This window comes from Acipenser ruthenus, chromosome 15, assembly GCF_902713425.1.
Source record: "Acipenser ruthenus chromosome 15, fAciRut3.2 maternal haplotype, whole genome shotgun sequence".
NCBI classification, from domain to species: Eukaryota; Metazoa; Chordata; class Actinopteri; order Acipenseriformes; family Acipenseridae; genus Acipenser; species Acipenser ruthenus.
Genome location: NC_081203.1, coordinates 30,254,664 through 30,275,276, shown reverse-complemented (window position 1 = coordinate 30,275,276; position 20,613 = coordinate 30,254,664). Strand labels below are relative to the sequence as shown.

Below are 20,613 nucleotides of genomic sequence, written 5' to 3'. Positions count from 1 at the left end.
GTACTGTATGACTTGTGAGCAAACCTAAAAAACAACATAAATACCAAACAATATGGTATAATTGAAGTTTGACAATAGGTATGTATTAATGAACTTACTGTACTGAAATATGTAACAATCAATGTATTGTTTATTTAAAGTTATTCCAAAAGGAAATGCACAATTTTAAATTATTTCTTTGACAGTGCTTTATTCAAGTTCTCTAAACCTATTGTTTTCAGCCTTTTCATGAGAGTAATACTGCAAATGCCATTTTATTTATTTTTTCCCTACTGTAAGCACTTTTTATATGCAAGTTATTCTGTGGCTCCAATACTGAATTTGAACCTCTTTCTTTTCTGTATCACAATGTACCTGGCATGATCTGATTCTTTAGTATCCTAGTTGCGGTCCTTTTGAGCAATTCCATATTATAAAGATATCACTTGGTGCAACTCTGTTGGTCCCACTTGAAGCTAATGACCGTTTAAATTACAAACTGAATTAAATAAAAACATGCATTCATAAATGTATTAAAATAGGTGTTTTCCTGAACATAGTCTGAACATGTATTTTAAGGCTTTGCTCTCTGTAGCATACTATAAAGAAGTAATTGATGAAAACTAGTTATACTAGTCAGAAACTGAGAGAGAAGCTGGTGGATAGCCAGCATATAATCCCCAGCTCTGTGACACATCATTTTTCCAGTGTAGGAGAAATGTACAAAAATGTTAACTCTCATGCCATATTACACTCAGAAATACATAACTGTCTTCAGTTTAAAAAGCTTTTAATTCTGTGTATTTGAAAAAAAAAAGTTTGTTACATAGAAAACTACTAGTATCACTGTGAATTACGTAGAAGAGAGCAAAATAACAATGCATTTTTGTTAAGTTTATATAATGATAACGCATCAATATATACAGTATTACATCTACATACCTGACATACTGTAGGCCTGTATCTCTTTGTTATCTACGCATCTGTCTGCACCTTTCTATTATGAAACCTATGTAGGGAGATGGAAGAAGTTATTTAGGCAGCTGTAATTAGTATACTATCATCAAATGTTATTTTATACCGTGGCAGTTAAATTATTTAAATAACTCAATATGTATGGGATGCAGCTTTAAAAGGTCTTGTGGCCTCTTTGCATCACATTCTGAAACATGGCCTTTGTGCTTTTAGGGTCATATTGATCAAGACATTACCAATTTAGTATTATCAAATTGGAAAAAGTCATTCAACTTGAACGGTACATCTTCCATTCTGCTTCAAAAAGTCAATCAAGCTATTTAATAAAAATACATAAATAAACAAATAAATAAATAAATAATACAATAAAAATACATGAATAATGCATAAATAAACCAAAAAGGAGAATGCTAATTGTGATAGGATAGCGCTGTGGCCCAAGATGTTACAGGAAAGAGACCCTGAGACAAAAAGCTGCAGTTTTACATGCAAAGCACACTTTAACACAAAAACAGGAACAAAATAAATGCATCACTAGGGCTAAAATAAAAGGTTCACACAATCCAAATAATACAGGCTAAACAGTCAGCTTCACTATAACATTTACACACCAGTACACACAGGTAACTCCCTCTTCCCCCAACAAAGGATTTTACACCACTTTTATACAGGTGGCCGTTCTCCAGTTAGCACTCAATTACCTAATTGGAGAATGGCCACACGTGTGATTGTTGGCAGGGACAGAATTAACCCCATCCCTGCCAACCTTACATTCCCCACACACACTATTCAAACGAGCAGGGCTTTTGCCCTGCCACAGTAATGTACTGCTATATTAAAACATAAAGCCTGAACTTTTTTGTTTGTTTGTTTGTTTTAGGAAACCTGTTACATTAGACATTAAAGAAAGAAAGTGGTGATAATAACATATTACAGGTTTAAGATCATTTTTTACCTTAAACCTGGTATATCAAAATATTGGCACACTTACTGGAATCGTTTTCACTCAGTAAAAGCTATAGAGAATTACAGTTGGGATTCTTTGTCTTCATGTGTATATTGATGATAAAGAATGATATAAAGTATAGCTCTATGAGGCAAAACGTATATTCAAAAACATGAAACAGTAACACTTACAATCTAAACAGTGTTGATTGTGTTCCTGGCAATGTTTATTGTGCTTTGACACTATTTGAGAAATCCAACTCTAAATTAAAAAAATAAAATAAAATAAAATTCCAGAAGTTCAAGAAGATTTTTAATTAAATGTTGTTGTTCTTTTCTTCAAGAACATTTTCAGTTTTGAAGCCACATTCTCTAGACCTAACTTTCTGTAATTTTCTGTGAGGATGAATAATGGACGCTGTGGCTTGATTTCTTTGTCTCAATGTATCACTAAGACGGAGTGCACCAGCCATTGTTCTGCCAAACCATAGTAATTAATCTTGAAAGTCTGGTGTTGAACTATTACTAGAGTTAAAACGAAATCATATGAATTCTACAACATTTAAAAGCTCATTTATATTGTTTATGACGAATAATAGTCCCTGTTTTTTGACCTTGGTTGTTTCTTTGAAACATAGAGGGAAAAATGTAAAAGAAAAATGACATAAAGTAGACCCTGAGAAAGGTAATTTTGCCTTTCAGAGTGAAGTTAAACAGAAGGATATTAGCCATATGTGATTCATTTGCAGTGGTATGCTTCAATTAATCTGCTCAGGGTGGCAGACGCTGGTATTCGGCCCAGTGCCACCCACAGACGAATGATCTTTCTGGGTATGACCCACTGCTAAATAATTAGAGCGGAAAGAGATTATTAATATATTTTACATGACAATACTTCATTAGTTTAATGAAACTGTCTCTGACATAACTGAAGAGTCTTTTAAGTAATCTTGTTTCGGTATACAAACCAGTTTTGATTTGTATTTTTTTTCAAAGGAAAACATATGACAACTTCTTCTAAATAGGAATGATTACAAGTTATCCTTTGAAACTAGCAATGGACCATTTAGGGCCAGCTCTTTTAACATCTAGAGAGGTTAATGCATTGAATTTTCACTAAAATGACCAGCTGGGACTGCAGATTGCCACTGTAAGCAGTTTAATATTACATGCCATATGCAAGGCATGAAAACCAACAGGTTTATTTAGGAAGTACCCATTTTGTTATTGCCCATCTTTGTTCTGTTAGGGGATCATTGTGGTTCTTATCATGGGTTTAAATTGTTTTCATCTGAGCTTGTAGTTATTATTATTATTATTATTTATTTCTTAGCAGACGCCCTTATCCAGGGCGACTTACAATTGTTACAAGATATCACATTATACATTATTTCACATTATACAGATATCACATTATTTTTACATACAATTACCCATTTATACAGTTGGGTTTTTACTGGAGCAATCTAGGTAAAGTACCTTGCTCAAGGGTACAACAGCAGTGTCCCCCACTGGGGATTGAACCCACAACCCTCCGGTCAAGAGTCCAGAGCCCTAACCACTACTCCACACTGCTGAAACTGATGCAGCTCAATGCTTAAATCCAATACACTGTCCCTGGTTCTGGAAGGAAGATGTTCTACAACTGCATCTGATTGAAGACATTGTATGCCATCAAGGAAGTCATCTTGGTTACCAAAGTCTTGTGGCTTAAGTACAAGGCATAGCACTGATGTTTCATTTTATCATACTCCACTGAGCAGTATCAGGGTACTCAGTCAGAGAAAGTACCTGTTCAATCTTTTACTATTCAATCACAGCAGCCGGTCAAACTTCAAACATGCTTTTCTCGGTTAAAATGGTGCTCACGAAGTGTTGTATTTCACTTGGCTGATTTCACAGACCACAATTAGCACTAATCTTGAACTACAAAGGAAGTCAGGTGGTCTTCTACTACAGGTGGTAACACAGGTCTCACCTCTATTACTTCCAGTAGTTATAGTGTTACATGACACTACATACTGAATAATGATGATGTAATCCGATTATAGTAAATTGTATAACCATTTATACTAATTCCTGTTCCGAAGTAATCACTGGGCCAGAGTTAGGTGATGCTGTTGATCATTTCTTGTATACAATGCTTTGGATATTAAAATATTTGGATATTGATTTCTTCTATCTGTGCAGTTTTAGAAAGCAGTTCAAGCTGAAGGAGACAGCGGCTATGGAACAGAAATGTGCTGTGGTTGTACTGAACATTGCTTATAAATTGCACCTAATTCAATGCTAATGCCAGTGACTACAGTAGACCTGCATGGCTTGTATTATATGTTTAGCAGTATAACTGCATGGTCGAGGATATATTTACATAGTTTGGGTTGGATTTGTGCATTGCTGCATACTAAATGAATGGATATATGTGCTAATGCAGATAATCTGAAGGAAATGGTTGCTACTTTCTCACCTATTTTTTCAAATAATAATAAAAACATGTTTTTCTAAAAAAGAATGATGGTCCTCTGCTGTACAATCCAACAGTGCTCTTAAAAGATTACTTGTGATTTTCCCTGGCACAATTATGTAGTGGCATTTACACAGCTGGAGGGAGGTTATGAGAAGAACATATTTGGTTGCTGAACTTTCCAACTAAAAATCAACTAAAAACCTTTAGTATCTCCTTATTGGAACCATGTGTAGATCTGCTGTGTAATTTATATACCATATTAGGCAAGTTGCCTCCAATGCAGTAGATGTATTTAATAATGTTAGCTAGAACGTTCCGTAGAAATAACAAATACACATTATTTTGAAGCTGGTCATGTGCAATGAATATTAAAGCCTTGTCTCCTATGATTACATGAAGCACTTATGCAGGTACTAAAACAGCTTTAGCATAAACATTAGTTTACATTAAAATAACATTTTCAGGAACAAAATTATCTAGGTTAGGAGTTAAACATCAGGCTGTTTTTACCTTTTTGCATATGCCATATGGCCATTAGTTTGTTCCTCTCCCGGTATCACAAGGGTACTTGAAAGCTGTAAGATTTTCCATAAACAGGCTTAGGAGAGGTATTTACTTTTATGTAAATTGTGAATGGAGTGTGAGAGATTTTTAGATGGCAAAGATGAAAGAAAAGAAAACATGCATTATTGATGGACATTGATAGTAACCATTCATGTTAACTACTATAAATGCTGATGGTCTTTGTTTTTTAACCACACCATCTATTCATAACTCGTACATGTATCGATCACTGTAAATCAGCAATTCTGCCCCTTAACACATCTGGCCCACATTCAAACAGATATCCTGCTTGTATAGTGGATACGAAAGACTTTAAATAAAATGTTACACAGTCTCAAGGGTTTCTTGGCCAAGTTATCTGAACAATGGGTTCAGCCCTATGTGTCCTTGGATTTTCCTTTTTTTATTTGATTGTTTTCTATTGCATACTTGGATAAAAAATTAGAAGAAAAAAAACAAAAAAAACTTGTGCGCCAAAACTGAAAAATGCTACATATCAGTCCTGCCATCCAAGCGGTTTTAAATTCTATCAACACTGTCTGTAACAAATCCTAAGAACATGTCAAATTGATGTAACAAATTATGGAGGCTTTATCTCGGAAATGGCAAAAAGGAACTTCAAATCCAGTTTAGTCTACAAATATTTCCCAAGAGCTACTTGAAGGATCGATATCCTTAGAATAATTTGCTCTACTTTACTATTTGACTGTAATAATGACCCTGATACTATACTGACACAGTAAACATACGCCTGGATACTACACTTTTTAACATTAGATTACTTTTCCAAGCACCACACTGTATCAACTTCCCCTAAAACAGGAAATAGGATTGAAATGAGAAGATTCCTAAGAATTACAAGTCTAGACAAAATCATTTTCCAACTTCTAAAGGCATATTTTGTATGGTTTTGGTTACTGGTCTTTGTATCCAAGTATCATACTAATAAAATAATTATCAATTATTATTTTATATTTATAATACATATTTAATTATAGATTTATCAACATTGTATTACTAAACCCAACAACAGAAATGTATCTGCAATGTACATTTTACACATTTTATTATAAAGATTGATGATTGATTTATTTGAATCCAAATTTGAAGTAAGTCTTGTTAGCGCAAATGTGATGATCTGGTAATGGTGGTAATTTGTAATGTATTTTTTCATCACAGAGTAATTTAACCTCAAACATTTTGTGCCTATTGCAGTAAAACTCTTTTATAAGATTTATTAGCAATTGAAATGACTTTTCATGACATCATTTACTTTTTTGGTTTAAGCTAAAATAGGAGACCCCGCAATTACTGTCATTGGAAAATAAACATCATGCTATCAAATGTGAACCCTCTGCTAAACAAAATGGAGCTTCTGCTGCTTAGGAAGCTCTAGACCTGAGCGATTTCTGTTGAAGTTAAATAAAATTATGCAATGTTTTTACATTCCACATGTACTGGTACCTTTTTCTGCCAAAATGTTCATCATCACTTGTGTCTCTTCAATTGTTCACCGCACTCTTTTCTTAGTTTGTTCCGCCCGTTGTGATGAATGTCCTCATGTCTGGGACAGCATGTGAAGCTCTCCTCCAAGCATCACAGAGTGGTATGCATACTTAGACCTGTTCGGAGAGGGTCCAATCCAATCAGGTGTCACTTCCTGGGCCATCAGGGTTTAGGAGCAAACGCGCTACCTCTGCTCTGTACTTGCCTTTATACCACATGACCAGGCAATGAACACTGTACATACCCCAGCTATCATCACACACTATTTTCCATATGCACGGTAAACACTTTCAATGTAAATCTACACATACTTCTGCATGTTATTTACTGTTTGATTTCTGAAGTTCATTTGCTGTATTTTGTTAATATGATACAATTTTTACCAACATTAACCGTCAGTGTGCAACTGACTTTGAAAGACTTTGAAAGTTTTCTGTTAACAGACTTGATAACAAAGGAAATGTACATTGCTGTGTTTACTTTGACTGTTTAAAGCATATAAAAGCAGTACATTATAAAATATTGAAAATAATAGTAATAATAATAATAATAATAATAATAATAATAATAATAATCTAACATGAATGTGGTCTTAGAATTTGGAAAAGTCACATCTAGTTTCAGAGCCTTGGGATTGATTAGATAACACCATACTTTATACATAGATAACTTTAGTAATATCAATTGTCATTTGGTTAAGAAATACTTAAATAACCCATTGAATTAAAGTACCTTGTACCAAAAGTTTGGAACATATCTCAAAACACATCATTTTTATAATGAAGATATCAAGATAATTCTTTGAGAATATGTGTAGAAGAAATACAATTATCAATTGTCAGTGCCTTGATACCTACAGGGTATTATCTTTGTGATTGTTTGTATCCATTATTAGTTGTAATAACTACTATTAGTACAGTGCAAGGAAGCTAAGTACTGGCCTTGACATTTTTTTCCCCTCCATTCCAAACTGGATTCCAAACTCTGGCCAATACTCACGATATATAAACACTAAATGTAAGAACATCACCCAAATGCATAGCCGCTGGAGCTTCTCTGACTGTGACTTCCTTTGTTTGACCTCGAAGAGGTTATTTTTTGCAGATGTAACTTCAGAAAGCATCCCATTCTCTAAACAAATCCTCACTCCCTGACCTTTTCCTGCATATCTGGGTGTGCTTGCTGACTAATAAGGCTCTTTTTGTTGCTGTTCAGTGTTGTTACAGCTTGCTGCATGTAAAGGGGATACATCCATCTGGATCAACCCAGCAGCACATTTCTTTATAATAATAATTCACTGCTTACTGGAAGGACTACTGATTAAATAAAGTGTGGTATGATTGAATACTGCTCCTGTTTTACTTTCTGGACTCAACAAACAGTGAACAATAACACAAAAAGAAAAAATATCTGGTTGAGGTTAAGGAATTTATTTTTGCCATTCACCAAATTGTATTTTTCACAAACGACGACACTAGTGCTAAAAGTACCTAGGTGTGAACACGCTGACAACGTGGCTGAAGAAATTAGACCAATGTACAAATCACATTCCAGTTCCACTAGACATTTAAAACCCTGCCCCTTACCGAAGGAAATGTGTCAGTTTCAATATTATGTTATTTCGACCAATCATATGATCAAATCAACTCTTTATTGTATTTAATTCACAGAGCTAAGTGGTTCTTTTTCACTATTATAATGAGTATCTCACTGTATTATTCTCCATGTTTATTAAATTAAACAATTCCGCTTGGGAAGAAAATAGCAAGAAATTGAAGTATAGCACATGCCACATACTCTTATAGTTCAATAACGGTGCAAAGCTGTGTTTGCTGACCTAAATATAAAACACCATACTTTTAAATAAAGCTTATTGTGTTACAACTCTTTGTATTTTATATAGCATACTGTATTATTAAAAAAAAAAGATAATATCTCTAAACATTACATAATATGATTTAACTTGATAAAGTTGGCTGTGATTTACAATGGATTCCATTAAACAGAGTTCAGTGCAATGAGAAGCAGCTTGTGATGTAATCCTGTACACTACTGCCACCTGGGTCTAGTCTACTGGATTTGCAGCATACCAACTATGCACACTCTTACAATACTAAAATCAGAATAAAGTGACTGTTGAATTGATTAGGACACTGAAGCGTTGTATATATTATATTTACTAGACCTTGGAGGTGGTGTTTGAGATATTAATGGGATGACATGAAGTGCCACAAGGTTTTCTGTGCACACTGTCTGAAAGTGATATGGATAATGTTCTAACACTGCAGTGTTGTAGGGGAGTTTTTTTTTTTGTTTGTTTAATGTGGTACGTATTATGTCTTGGTAGCAATGTGCATAGAATGTGATGATGCCATAGAACTATTTTTAGTATGGTGAATTGTATTTAATCTGCTGCTGTACCAACCTTTATCCAAATAAACATAATCAGATATGTGCACATACCCTCCTATTTAATTATGCTGATCTGTTAAACGATTCAAACAGATTTCATTTCATCTGCACGGAAATAGAAGACTGCAGTTTGATCATATGCCCCATTATTTTATTAATATGCTACCAGACAGAATTTGATCCAATTTTAATTATGACAATTTGGAATAAAGCCAGATGTGACCGATCTGTGCCAGTGTAGCAGGCACATACAGTATAACTAAACACTGCAATGAGATTTGAAGACATGTGTAATGTAAAAGTTGCATGAAACTGAACCCTCAATTTGAATAAGATCACAAAAAAAAGTTTTTAAAACATATAATTTATTTTCATAATGACATTGAGACTCTTAGGTGCATAGAACATGCATCATCATCAGCTAAGAGTCTGGCATTCCCTCTTGTCATCTGTGACTAATGATCACAAATTGATAAGATTGATCAATCATGCGTGACATAATCAGCATATCGCATTTTAACCACAAGCCATCCATTAAGTCATCCTTTTGCCATTAATTTGATGTCACTCAGACATCCATACAGCTAGGACAGACCTAACAGTAATTAAATAGCCATAGCCAATATTAAGCAGATCCCATGCAGTACTTATTGTTTATGCTAATCACTCTGAATGACGGTATCAAGGTCGGGTAAAAATAGCAGAATGCTGCCACTCCTGATTGATAGAATAAAACATAAGTAGCTACTGTGGCCAGTTTAATAAGCTGTCCTTCATTGTGTCAAAAGGCCAGAGTCAGCCACGCACAAGGATATTAAATTGAACACCTTCCAGTGCTATTCTCCTTATGAAAGGGTAGTCTTCCCTTAAGCTTTAATGTGACATCTGACAGCTGTGAAATGCTGAAAAGTGTAGCCCTTTAGTCACCAAATAGACTTCCCAACGCCCCTGTATTTGTTTATCTTATCATTGGCATAACCCCCATGTTAAACCTGGGGCTCTTTAAACATTGTTTGCAAGCTGTGCAAAACTGGTTCTGATCCAGTACATGGACAGTCATAACACATTACCTTAGAAGACTTTGCATGTATCACAATGCTTTAGTCACTTTAACAAAGGCTGCATTTGAATCTCAGGAATAAAAGACACTGCTGATTAGTTTGACAAGCTTGTCATTCTGCTGTCCACAGCAGGAGGAAACAATTATCATAATGTACATTTTTTCTTCTGTTACTTTTAGGATAATAACATATAAAACAGCAACAACAAAAAAACAAGATGTACTGTATGAAGTTTCTAATGCAAGACAGATTAGATTGAAAGTTACAAGCTCTCATTAAGTAAGCATTTTATCTCAGCAGGATTTATCTGTGCAAAGCCCAACACGCTTCCACAGATACATAGATAATCTTGGTATTGAAAAGCTAACGTTTCTTGCATCTATATATGTGTTTTAATCTATATGATTATATTTAAGGATTGTATTTAATGTCACATACGGTAGGACGTCATTTTAACAGGAGACAAAAATCACATCTGTGTTTAGTCACAGTAAGCATTACTTTTTTTGTTTTTGCCAATATCCACACATGTTCCCTTTCAAGAAACTATATATACAAAACTATGTAGAGGATTTGGAAGTGCTATTTTGAAAGATGAAATGTGATTAGATATACAGCCAAGTTAAGTTCAAATCATGACCTGTTTTTGTTGTCCTGATTTGTGATTAACAGTATGCCACACCTTTGGTGGCTGTCCAATTTTAACCAACATTGGTTTTCATTAAGTGATTTGTCTATAAAACTGAGATGAAACTTATAAGAAACTAAGTCAAGCTGACCCACTGAAGTAAAAAACCAAATAACAAATTAAAAATCTGTGGAATTCAGCCACTTTGTAAATCTTCTCTTTACAAGCATTCTTTATACTGGGAGGTGGGAGGGGCAGAAAGAGAGCGAGAGAGCAGTAGAGAGAGAGAGATCGCTATCAACGGAATTCATCACTGTAAACATCTCCCAGGGGTTTAAAGGGGAAAAGGCAAGTCTTACATTCGGTATAAACAATCAGATCTGAGACATTATTACTGGAGTATCAGGCAGCAATCACTGGAAACACACGCATACTGTTTGGGACACACACGGGGAGTGGGAGCAATAAGTCTCCATAGCTTTTGCCTAATGTAATCCTTTAATCTCCAGAAGGAACACGCAGCAGAGGAAAAGGACGGAGACAGAGTGTGATTCCTGTGTTGAAAGCTGCAGAAGCAGGACTGAGACGCGGCAGAGTGTGAGGCTTGCAGAACTGTCCCCTGGACTGAGCAAGAATGCTGTTAATGAACCGCGGAGCTGGTCCGCAGCACAGAGCAAGCCCGTCTGTACCATGTAGAATACTGCTGGAACAGTGGAATGTTTTACGCCTCCTGAACGCATAAATTGTTTACTTGAAAAGAAAGAAGAACATTTAATATAAAGTTTCAAAGGATGCAATATGAAGAGGATTAAAACCTAATTTAAGGTAATATTTTTTTTTGTAAGTCTATTATATATCACTTTTGCTTGCTTGTTTCAAAACATAATAATAATAATAATAATAATAATAATAATAATAATAATAATAATAATAATAATAATAATAATAATGTACGCTATGCTTTGCTTTATAACAGTCACAGAGTAAACTTATACAGCTTTAGATTAAACGTGGGTGCAATATTGCTTTATTAAAGGTCTGTTTTTTGGTTTAATTGCGGTTATGGAATCTGTAAAAAAAATATTATACTGCAGATCCATCGACAGAACAATCTACTGTAGATGATCTGTTCATCTGTATAGAAAGTTCCAAAATACTAAAAAAAAAAAAAAAAACGATTTCATCAAAATATATTGTATATTATCACATTGATGGAACCTCTCGTCTTTGCCTATTAACACAATGTATTCATTATACTGCTGTAACTGTAAACTATACATGAAAGGACTTAAGTGTATCCCTTATATTTCTTGTTATGTGTTCTTTATTTTTAGTATAGACGGACTATAATTTAACATTTAATTAGACTTCTAAAGGTGTAATTTATTTATAAATTATTTATTGATGCTATCCCAGCGGCTGATTGATCTGCAGTACATATAGGTCAGACAGGTATAATAAAAATCGAAAAGGTCGCTAATTTAGACAGTCAGCTAAAAGTAATAACCCATCAATACTGAGGACCTCTTAATTGAAAACAGTATCTCACAGCTTTATACAGAACATCAGGATGTATGTGGATTTCAAGGAAGATTTTTATTTTGGCACTATCGAATACAAAATAAAAGAACACGTATATACTAAACTGATTAAATCGTCTTCTGTACATCCCAATAGTATGGTATGAGGTTTGGGTTTATGTGAGTGTAGCAAAGGCAAGTTAACTCTTTCAGATGGTTTGGCAGACCTCGATTAGCACTAGTCTTCCATACTTTACCTACAATATAATTAGGTAGTGCACGATCGGCGCTAATCCGTGAAACAAGACATTTAATCTGTGAAACAAGACATTTAAATGACAATTACAGATATATTTGACAAGCCAGAAGTACAAACCTGTCAATATTTGACACTGCATTTTTCTCTGTTAGCTATACAATACCCTGTTTGCATTTCTCTGTGTATGGAGCTTGTTCCAATTTATAACCTTTACTGATATTCATCTTCATCTGTAGGTTATTAGGATAGTCACGTGTGTTCTTTACTTTAGAGTCACATCTAAAATTATAATTAAAGCATTTACCAAAAGTATGTGACTCATCTTTTGTTTTTCTTTATAGTTTGGTAGATGATCAAATCAAAGTCGATTTGTACTACTTTTCTCAGTGGAGTGTTTGGAGTTACAGTATGTGATCAATTTCATAGATTGTAGACATGTTGTTTTTACATCTTTTGAAGAGACTGAAACAGTGTATATTTCTATGTTCATGTTGCAGGTAAATTGCAAAGCTCTCCATTCTGTCTGTTGACTGGTTCTATTTGTCATATGAAGGTTTCCAAATAAGTGAGTTTCAAAGCCATTTGTGACCTTCTGTTTCAGATTCAATGAAAGGAGATCTGATTGTTAATGAGATTTCAAACTGTTAACTGTTAATTGTTAATTTTAAACACATTCAAAAATGGTATTCTCTTTAAGGGCACGGTGATTGTAAGGATAAATTAAATATCATAAAAAGCTTTTTTTTTTTTTTTTTCAAATATGTGAATGACTGACCTGAAGCTTGTATGGTGAAATGTCAGGAATGTGACAGATTAAATTATTCAGTGCCTTCTGTTAGGGGGTAACAGTAAAATAAAAATGATGCGCCTGCCCATTCACATGAAATATCAAAGTTAAATTCCTTGTAGTCTGGGTAATGGAAATAATCTTGTCTTGTAAATCATATTTAACTTTTTATTTTTTTTAATAATTCTGTATCATGTGCTGTTAATTAGATTCTGAATTTGAGAAGACCTCAGTACTAAATCTGTAAGGCATTATTTGCTGTTAAAAACAAACTCCTCTAAATAGACTGATTTTACCTCAAGCAGCCTCTGAAAATGAAAGAAAATTGGTTTAAACCCATAGATCTGGTAGAACAGGCAGGCATAAAAAAAAAGTATTTAAACTTTGTAACTGAAATTTTATTTTATTTTAATTTTATTTTTATTTTTTTTAATATTCAGCAGATGCGTGTTGGCTTTTTTATGGATTGTTCTAATATAACTTAATGTACCATCTGTAACGAATATATGTACAGTTAGATTTTACTTCCCAAAAGAACATATCATTTGAAAATAGAGTTCCTCCTTTCCTACTGTAGTTCTGTTTGCTATGTTGTGATATGAATGAGGTTTTATATCCAGATATAAAAATGATTCACAGATCCTATGAATAAATAACTAGTTAATCATAAAGCAATTAAAATATAGGCTATTATTACTACATTTGCCAAATAATAATCAATGCTACTTAATGGCATCTCCTATATTTCTAGATTACTTTTATTGGCTTTTTTTATTAACTGCTGATGTCATCCAATAGAATATTATATATTTTTTTGTATAAAGCCTAAAAATTACAGAATCTATTAATCTCCAATTTATTTTATTGAAATAGGTCTTTGGATCCAAATGTCAAGTCCAAAGGAGGCAACTTCTGTCAGGGATCAGCAGTGTGTGACGAGGGAGCGAGTGCAAGAGAGGGAGTCCTGCATGATAAACCTGCTGAGTATTTCCGATGTCTCTCTGTGCTGCTTGATTTTAAATTGGCCCTTGCCTGGCTGAAAGCAAAATGTGATGAGCTGTGCTATCATCTGATATCCAAGCATGGATGGAGGCAGTCAGAAGAGCGCCGCAAGTTAATGAGACCATTGCTCTTGTATTGGGAGTTTAGGACAAGCAATTATAGAAGGATTACCCTGACTTCTTCCATAAAGCAAACCTGCCAGAGAAGTAAGCATCAGCGAGAACTGTTAAAGACATTCTGTTTAGTGGATTTCTTTTTTTTTTTATTCTTTTAACTTTTTTTTGTATTTGCAAAAATAAAATTAAGAAATCCCTCCATCTTAAAGAGATGGAGTTACAGACTCGACTATGGAATAAAGACTGGGCACCATTTTTAAAATCCTGGATAACCATATTACTGGGCCTCCATGTGCAGTTTTATAGGGCTGCTTCTTGTCCGGAGCAATGCCGCTGCGATAAAGGTTTCATTTACTGCAACGAGCGGAGCTTGACATCAGTGCCTCATGGAATACAGGAGGGTTACAAGACTCTCTATCTCCACAACAACCAAATCAACAATGCTGGATTCCCGGTTGAGCTGCACAATATTGTTTCTGTGGAAACAGTATTCCTATATGGTAACCAATTGGATGAGTTTCCTTTAAACCTTCCCAAAAATGTGCGTGTGCTCCACCTACAGGAGAATAATATTCAAACTGTCTCCCGGGCAGCTCTGGCTCAACTGTCTAAACTACAAGAGTTGCACTTGGATGATAACTCCATCTCTACAGTTGGAATTGAGGAGGCTGCCTTCAGGGAAGCCATTAGCCTTAAACTCTTATTTTTGACAAAAAACCACTTAAGCAGTGTGCCAATTGGGCTACCACTGGACCTCAAAGAGCTCCGGCTTGATGAAAACCGAATTGCCACCATCGCTAAGGAAGCATTCATGAATGTCACGCAACTTGAACGCTTAATTCTAGATGGGAATCTTCTGACTAATGAGGGGATTGCAGATGGGACCTTTCAGCATTTGGTAAAGCTGACAGAGCTCTCCATGTCTCGTAACTCACTAACCAGTCCTCCATCTGACTTCCCTGGAGACTTTTTAGTCAAACTCAGCTTGCAGGATAATCAAATGAGTGAGATACCTGTGGCAGCCTTTTCCAATCTGTGCCACCTACAGAAACTGGATATTTCAAACAACCAGCTGCAGTTGCTGACAAAGGGGGTCTTTGATGGACTTACAAGCTTGAAACAACTCACTGTTCGAAACAACTTATGGTACTGTGACTGCAACATTAAATGGGTGATTGAGTGGTTAAAATCTTTGCCAGCGTCTATAAATGTACGTGGGTTTATGTGTCAAAAGCCTGAAAGAGTACGAGGCATGGTAATCAGAGAGCTTAACCTGAATCTCATCACTTGCCCCAGCTCTACAACCTCGTCTCCACCAGTTACTCGTCCACCCACAGAGCCTTTTCCTTCAACTTTTGCTACCAACCCTACATCTGCATCTACTATTATGACTCCAGGCACTTTAGATAGAATCCCAACTTCACCTTCATTTACAATGTCCCCTCTGCCGGAAGGAGACAATAAAGAGAGGACTAACCCTCCTCCACGGGAGCCAATCCAAATCATTATTAATTTTGTAAATGACACGTGCATTAAAGTTAGCTGGATGTCCATCTTTTCAGTCACAGCATACAAGGTCACTTGGGTTAAAATGGGTCAAAGCTTGACAGGAGATATTGTGCAGGAGAATGTGGTCAGTGGGAAAGGGAAGAGGCTAAGCCTTGTAAATTTGAAGCCAAAATCCACTTATCGCATTTGCATAATCCCTCTAGATGCTTCTAATAATTACCGTCCTGGAGATGATACAGTATGCTCTGAGGCTACCACTATGCCTGCTACTTTTAACTCTAACAATAAGGCCACTGGCCCTGAGCATGCCACTCAGCAGGACCCAAGCTCTCCTTTTCTCCTAGCAGGATTGATAGGGGGAGCTGTGATTGTTGTCCTTGTTTTCTTGCTGAGCATATTTTGCTGGCATATGCATAAAAAAGGACGATCTGATTCTTCCAAGTGGAAATACAACAGAGGACGAAGAAAAGATGACTACTGCGAAGCAGGGACTAAAAAGGATAATTCCATCCTTGAAATGACTGAAACAAGCTTTCAGATAGTCTCTTTAAATAATGAACAGCTCCTTAAAGGAGATTTCAGAATACAACCCATCTATACCCCAAATGGGAGTATTGGCTTCAGAGACTGCCACATAGCAAACAGCTTAACATATTCCAAGGGCAATGTTCCTGATGAGGAATGCTGCCACACATGACAGATTTTGGGAAGAATATTTGTAATAATAATACTTTTGATATACAGTATATATATATATATATATATATATATATATATATATATATATATATATATATATATATATATATTTCCCAAGCCTGTCTACTGTGTAATGTATACTGTGGGCTATGACACGGAAAGCTATCTTTTCTATTCCTTAGTAAAATGCAAATTGTTTTATAATTTGTTGGTTGAGTTGTATTACTTAAGTACTATACAGTTGTATTTGTACAATCAGACCTCCCCAGCTCCTTGTAATAGTAGGTGATCAGTTTTAGCTTCCGGTAAGTTTAAAAGATATGTTGCTTTGTTAACCACAGAAGCCCTGTATGCCTTTAACCAGACAGAACAGGGTCCCATTACAAAAAGCAAACATGCAACGATACAACATTGTCTCTTCTGTATATTCTGTGTTAGTCACAATCCTTCTTTTCTGTCAGTCTATATAACACCTAGCTACAGCCTTTACTTGAACTAAGTAAAGCACATATATTTTCTTTCTGTAGAGACATGTTTATTACCACATGTATGTACAGTATGTTATAGTTTAAAAAAAAAAAAATGAAATTGCCCTTTTTCCAAATGCTGAAACACTTACTAGTTGTAATTTAACATGGATTTATAAGATCTAAAAAATCATATAAACCATTATAATATTTTTTTGATTTATATATGATTTATGTTTCAAGACTTCTACTAGCACGGAGGCTATTAGGAATACATACTTGAAGGTACCTTGTACTTGGTTAAGTATTTTTCATAACTACATATATACCTATAGTTCAAATAATATTGCTTATACATATATGATCCTGAGGCATTGAAACAAGCACAGTCATTGTATTTGTGTACCTGCTAGAATAGGAATAGGATAAAAATGTACTCCTCCTATGGCAATGACGTCTTCATGTTGTATTGCCTTTTGCTGCATGTACCACAACTCGATAATGTAATAAGGGTATTCCTTCAATACCAGTAAGACGTTATACATGGCAACCAGTTCTTCTGTGGTAATCAAAGGTTTAAAAATGTTCCAATCAATTGTGACTTAAAGACCTTCAGATGTCAAAAAGCTAGGATTAACAATCTCTTTGCCTGGCTCATCGAAGCTTTCAGGGGACAAACCAGGGCTTGCATTGGTCTCCATCTTCAATAGTTTCCTTCGATTTACAATGAGAATTATAAAGATATGTGTCAGTGGAGGTCAGAGAACATGCATTGTGTTTATTTACAGAATGTGAAAACAGAAAAAGTATTCCAAATGTTTTAAGAATGTATCTGATGTCAATTTTGTCTCCATGTCTGTAGCTTTGGTTTAATGTTACTTTTTAAGGAGTTTTATAAAATTATATTATAACATAAAAATAGTCCAGTAATAGTAGTTTATTGTACTTGTTAAAAACATGTATTGAGGCTTCTGATTAAGATCAGTAGCACCAAACACAATTTAAATTCAAAATTGGGAGTTTAAAATCTGAAGTCCAAACGTCACTAACCATAAGCACAAAATCTACACTAATACATCCAAATTAAAAATACATTGAAAATTACAGTAAACAACACACCATATGATTAGGAAGAATGAAAGTGGCCCTGCTATGGCTTACTGTAGGTATATGCTGGTTATGACTTGTATTATGTTATGTTTATCATAGTCTTCATGTATCAGACAAAAACTAGTGCTACTTTCTGCGAAATTTTCAAATGCAAATTATTTTTAGATGTATATAAATCAGAAAACAAATAAATGCTGTCAGTACAGTTTTTATGTCTGATCTAGGAAAAAAACAATAATGTGTTTGGGACATCTCCTAAATGCCTATATTCTTCTGTGGGTCTTTTAAACTGCCAACACACAGTTAATACAAATTAAATCCAAACTATTTTAATACAAATTGGATACCCCAATCAGAAAATGATTTAACTATTCACCAAATGTAGGATGTTCTATTTCTGTCAGTAAATATAAATATCACAGTCTATGGATCTGGTTCATAAGAAAAACAAATTAAGGAACCAAAGTTTTGTTCTCCTATAAAACAATTGTTGGTGTATTATGTATGTGCCTTGAACTGAACTCACAGTGTTATGTCTTTGAAACCTTGAAATGTTTTTGCACAAAATGTATTTAGAAGTAAAGCATTTTTTTTAAAAACAATAAAGAGCCATGGAATTTGAGTGGATGAATGGAATAATGAAGACATTATTAGGCATCATAACCTGACAGATCCAAGGTTTAACATGAACCTCTACTGGTATCTTGTACATTGGAATTTAAAATGTACTATCAGTCCTCTTATGAGTTACAAGATATGGTACTGACTGCACAAGATCACCTGTAAATAAAAAGAGTGAATTCTCCCACTGACACATTGCTCTATTTTCAGTGCCCTTGACAATAAATCTCATCATTTTACTGTCTCTCCTATACCCCTTTCACACACAAATGCCGCTACTGATCCCACTCAGAGCCGTTAAAATCTTTTTTAAAATACCCATTCACAAAGCATGATATTCCACAATCTAAGCCAGTATAATACCGTTCTAACCCTTTCACACAGCCAAAGGGATCATGTGTGTACAACTTTCAAACCTGTCAGTCACCAAACAAAATCACAAAACAAAATGGCACCGTCGTTTGTCGAAGTAGTACATTTGGCTGCATTTTGTTGGTTTTTAATTTTCAGTTATATATGTAACAACCTGGTAAATGTCAAATTGCAGGAACTTTAGGCACAGTGTAGGTCATGTATAAAGAAAGAGAGTCCAGCTCTTCAGGCAAAAGCAGAGAGTGAAAATACATTGGATGATGGTATTTGCTATATGTAAAAGATGCTCGTGTGAAAGCTCAACAATGGAACACCAGCATTGTGATGTATTTTGGAACATCTCCCAAAATTTTTGGATAGTGAATGGAAAAAACATTTCCGCATGGGAAGAGAAACATTTCATTACCCGGCTGAACAACTGTGTCCAGTATAATTTGCTGTTATGGAAACTACTAGCGAGATGGCTCTCTCACCTGCTAACAGCAGTCAAATGGAAATGAATTTAAAAATAATGGGAATATCTATTTTGATATTCATTTAAAATTCTGCATTTTGTCATGCAGAATGTACATTTATTTAGATAACTTCACATATACAATGCTGGGTTACGATTATCTGCCGTGTGGGTAAAAATCGGACGGTGCAGAAACAAAAAAAAAGCTTTTTTAATTTATTTTCTGTTTCAAGGTGAGTTATAGTCTTTCGTTAACTAAAACCCTCCTTTTCCATGTGCAAATTAACTCCTGGTAAATGATGACAATTAACACGGATTTGCTTTTAAATTCCCACGCAAACAAAAAAAATAGTCGCAAGAAGCACTGCTCGTTAAGATATTAACATAATTTCGTATAACAATAATCAGAAATCACGTTAGCATGATTATTTAATAACAAGATAGTTATTGTATTCCTTGCTCTTATTGTATTACTTGTATTGTAACGCTTGAAATGTTTTTGCTTACGATTGTAAGTCGCCCTGGATAAGGGCGTCTGCTAAGAAATAAATAATAATAATAATAATAGGCATAACGACCTCTTGGAAATTCCCAAATCAATGCTACATAACAATTTGTTGATTAACACTGGAGTTATCATTTACGAACTTTTGAAAATCCTGCCCCATAGTTTTAATATTATATTGTCTTGGATCAGACACAAAAAAAAAAACACCTAATAAAATAACTCCAATGAGGACATCAACTTGATATACATATATATATCCATTCTAATTAGACTATGAAAGTAAAGGCCCCCTAAATTAACAAAGCACAATGCAGCTGATAAAAGTACAGTATGCTGTAGGTTACCTAGCAACATCCACCCACTTCAATTCTGATTATAACGGTCTCTGAGGAAGAACATTGTAAAAAAGGAAAAGAAAGTGATACACTGCAGATCACGGGGGGTGGGGGAGAGGGGGTCAAATCTAAAAGTTGTCCACTAGCATTAATTTTCACTTTGAAATGAAGGTTTGTTAGATGAAAATGTGTTTGATATGTTTTGCACGTTGTTTTCTCTTTTAATACAAATGCCTTCTTTTTTGTTTTTTTGGTGTAATTAACATGGTGGAAATGTTTACTTTTTTTGGTATAGGAAAGACTGTATTATGAAAGTA

General features: G+C 34.7%; 1 protein-coding gene across 3 annotated transcripts in view; it reads left to right on the top strand.

The window, feature by feature from the left end:
- LOC131697611 (leucine-rich repeat transmembrane protein FLRT2-like) overlaps positions 1–18,595 on the top strand; it is a 30,475-nt gene extending 11,880 nt beyond the window's left edge. Inside the window, exons 1-3 of one of the 3 annotated variants that reach the window (XM_058987824.1) lie at positions 10,859–11,362; positions 12,814–12,881; positions 13,977–18,595. In XM_058987824.1, coding sequence (XP_058843807.1) covers positions 14,433–16,427 — 1,995 coding nt within the window. In that variant the 5' untranslated portion in view covers positions 10,859–11,362; positions 12,814–12,881; positions 13,977–14,432 and the 3' untranslated portion in view covers positions 16,428–18,595. Of the gene's footprint in view, positions 1–10,858; positions 11,363–12,813; positions 12,882–13,976 lie in introns of those variants that run through there. The other 2 variants (XM_058987822.1, XM_058987821.1) reach the window with 2 other exon arrangements.
- The last annotated feature ends 2,018 nt before the right edge of the window (positions 18,596–20,613 follow it).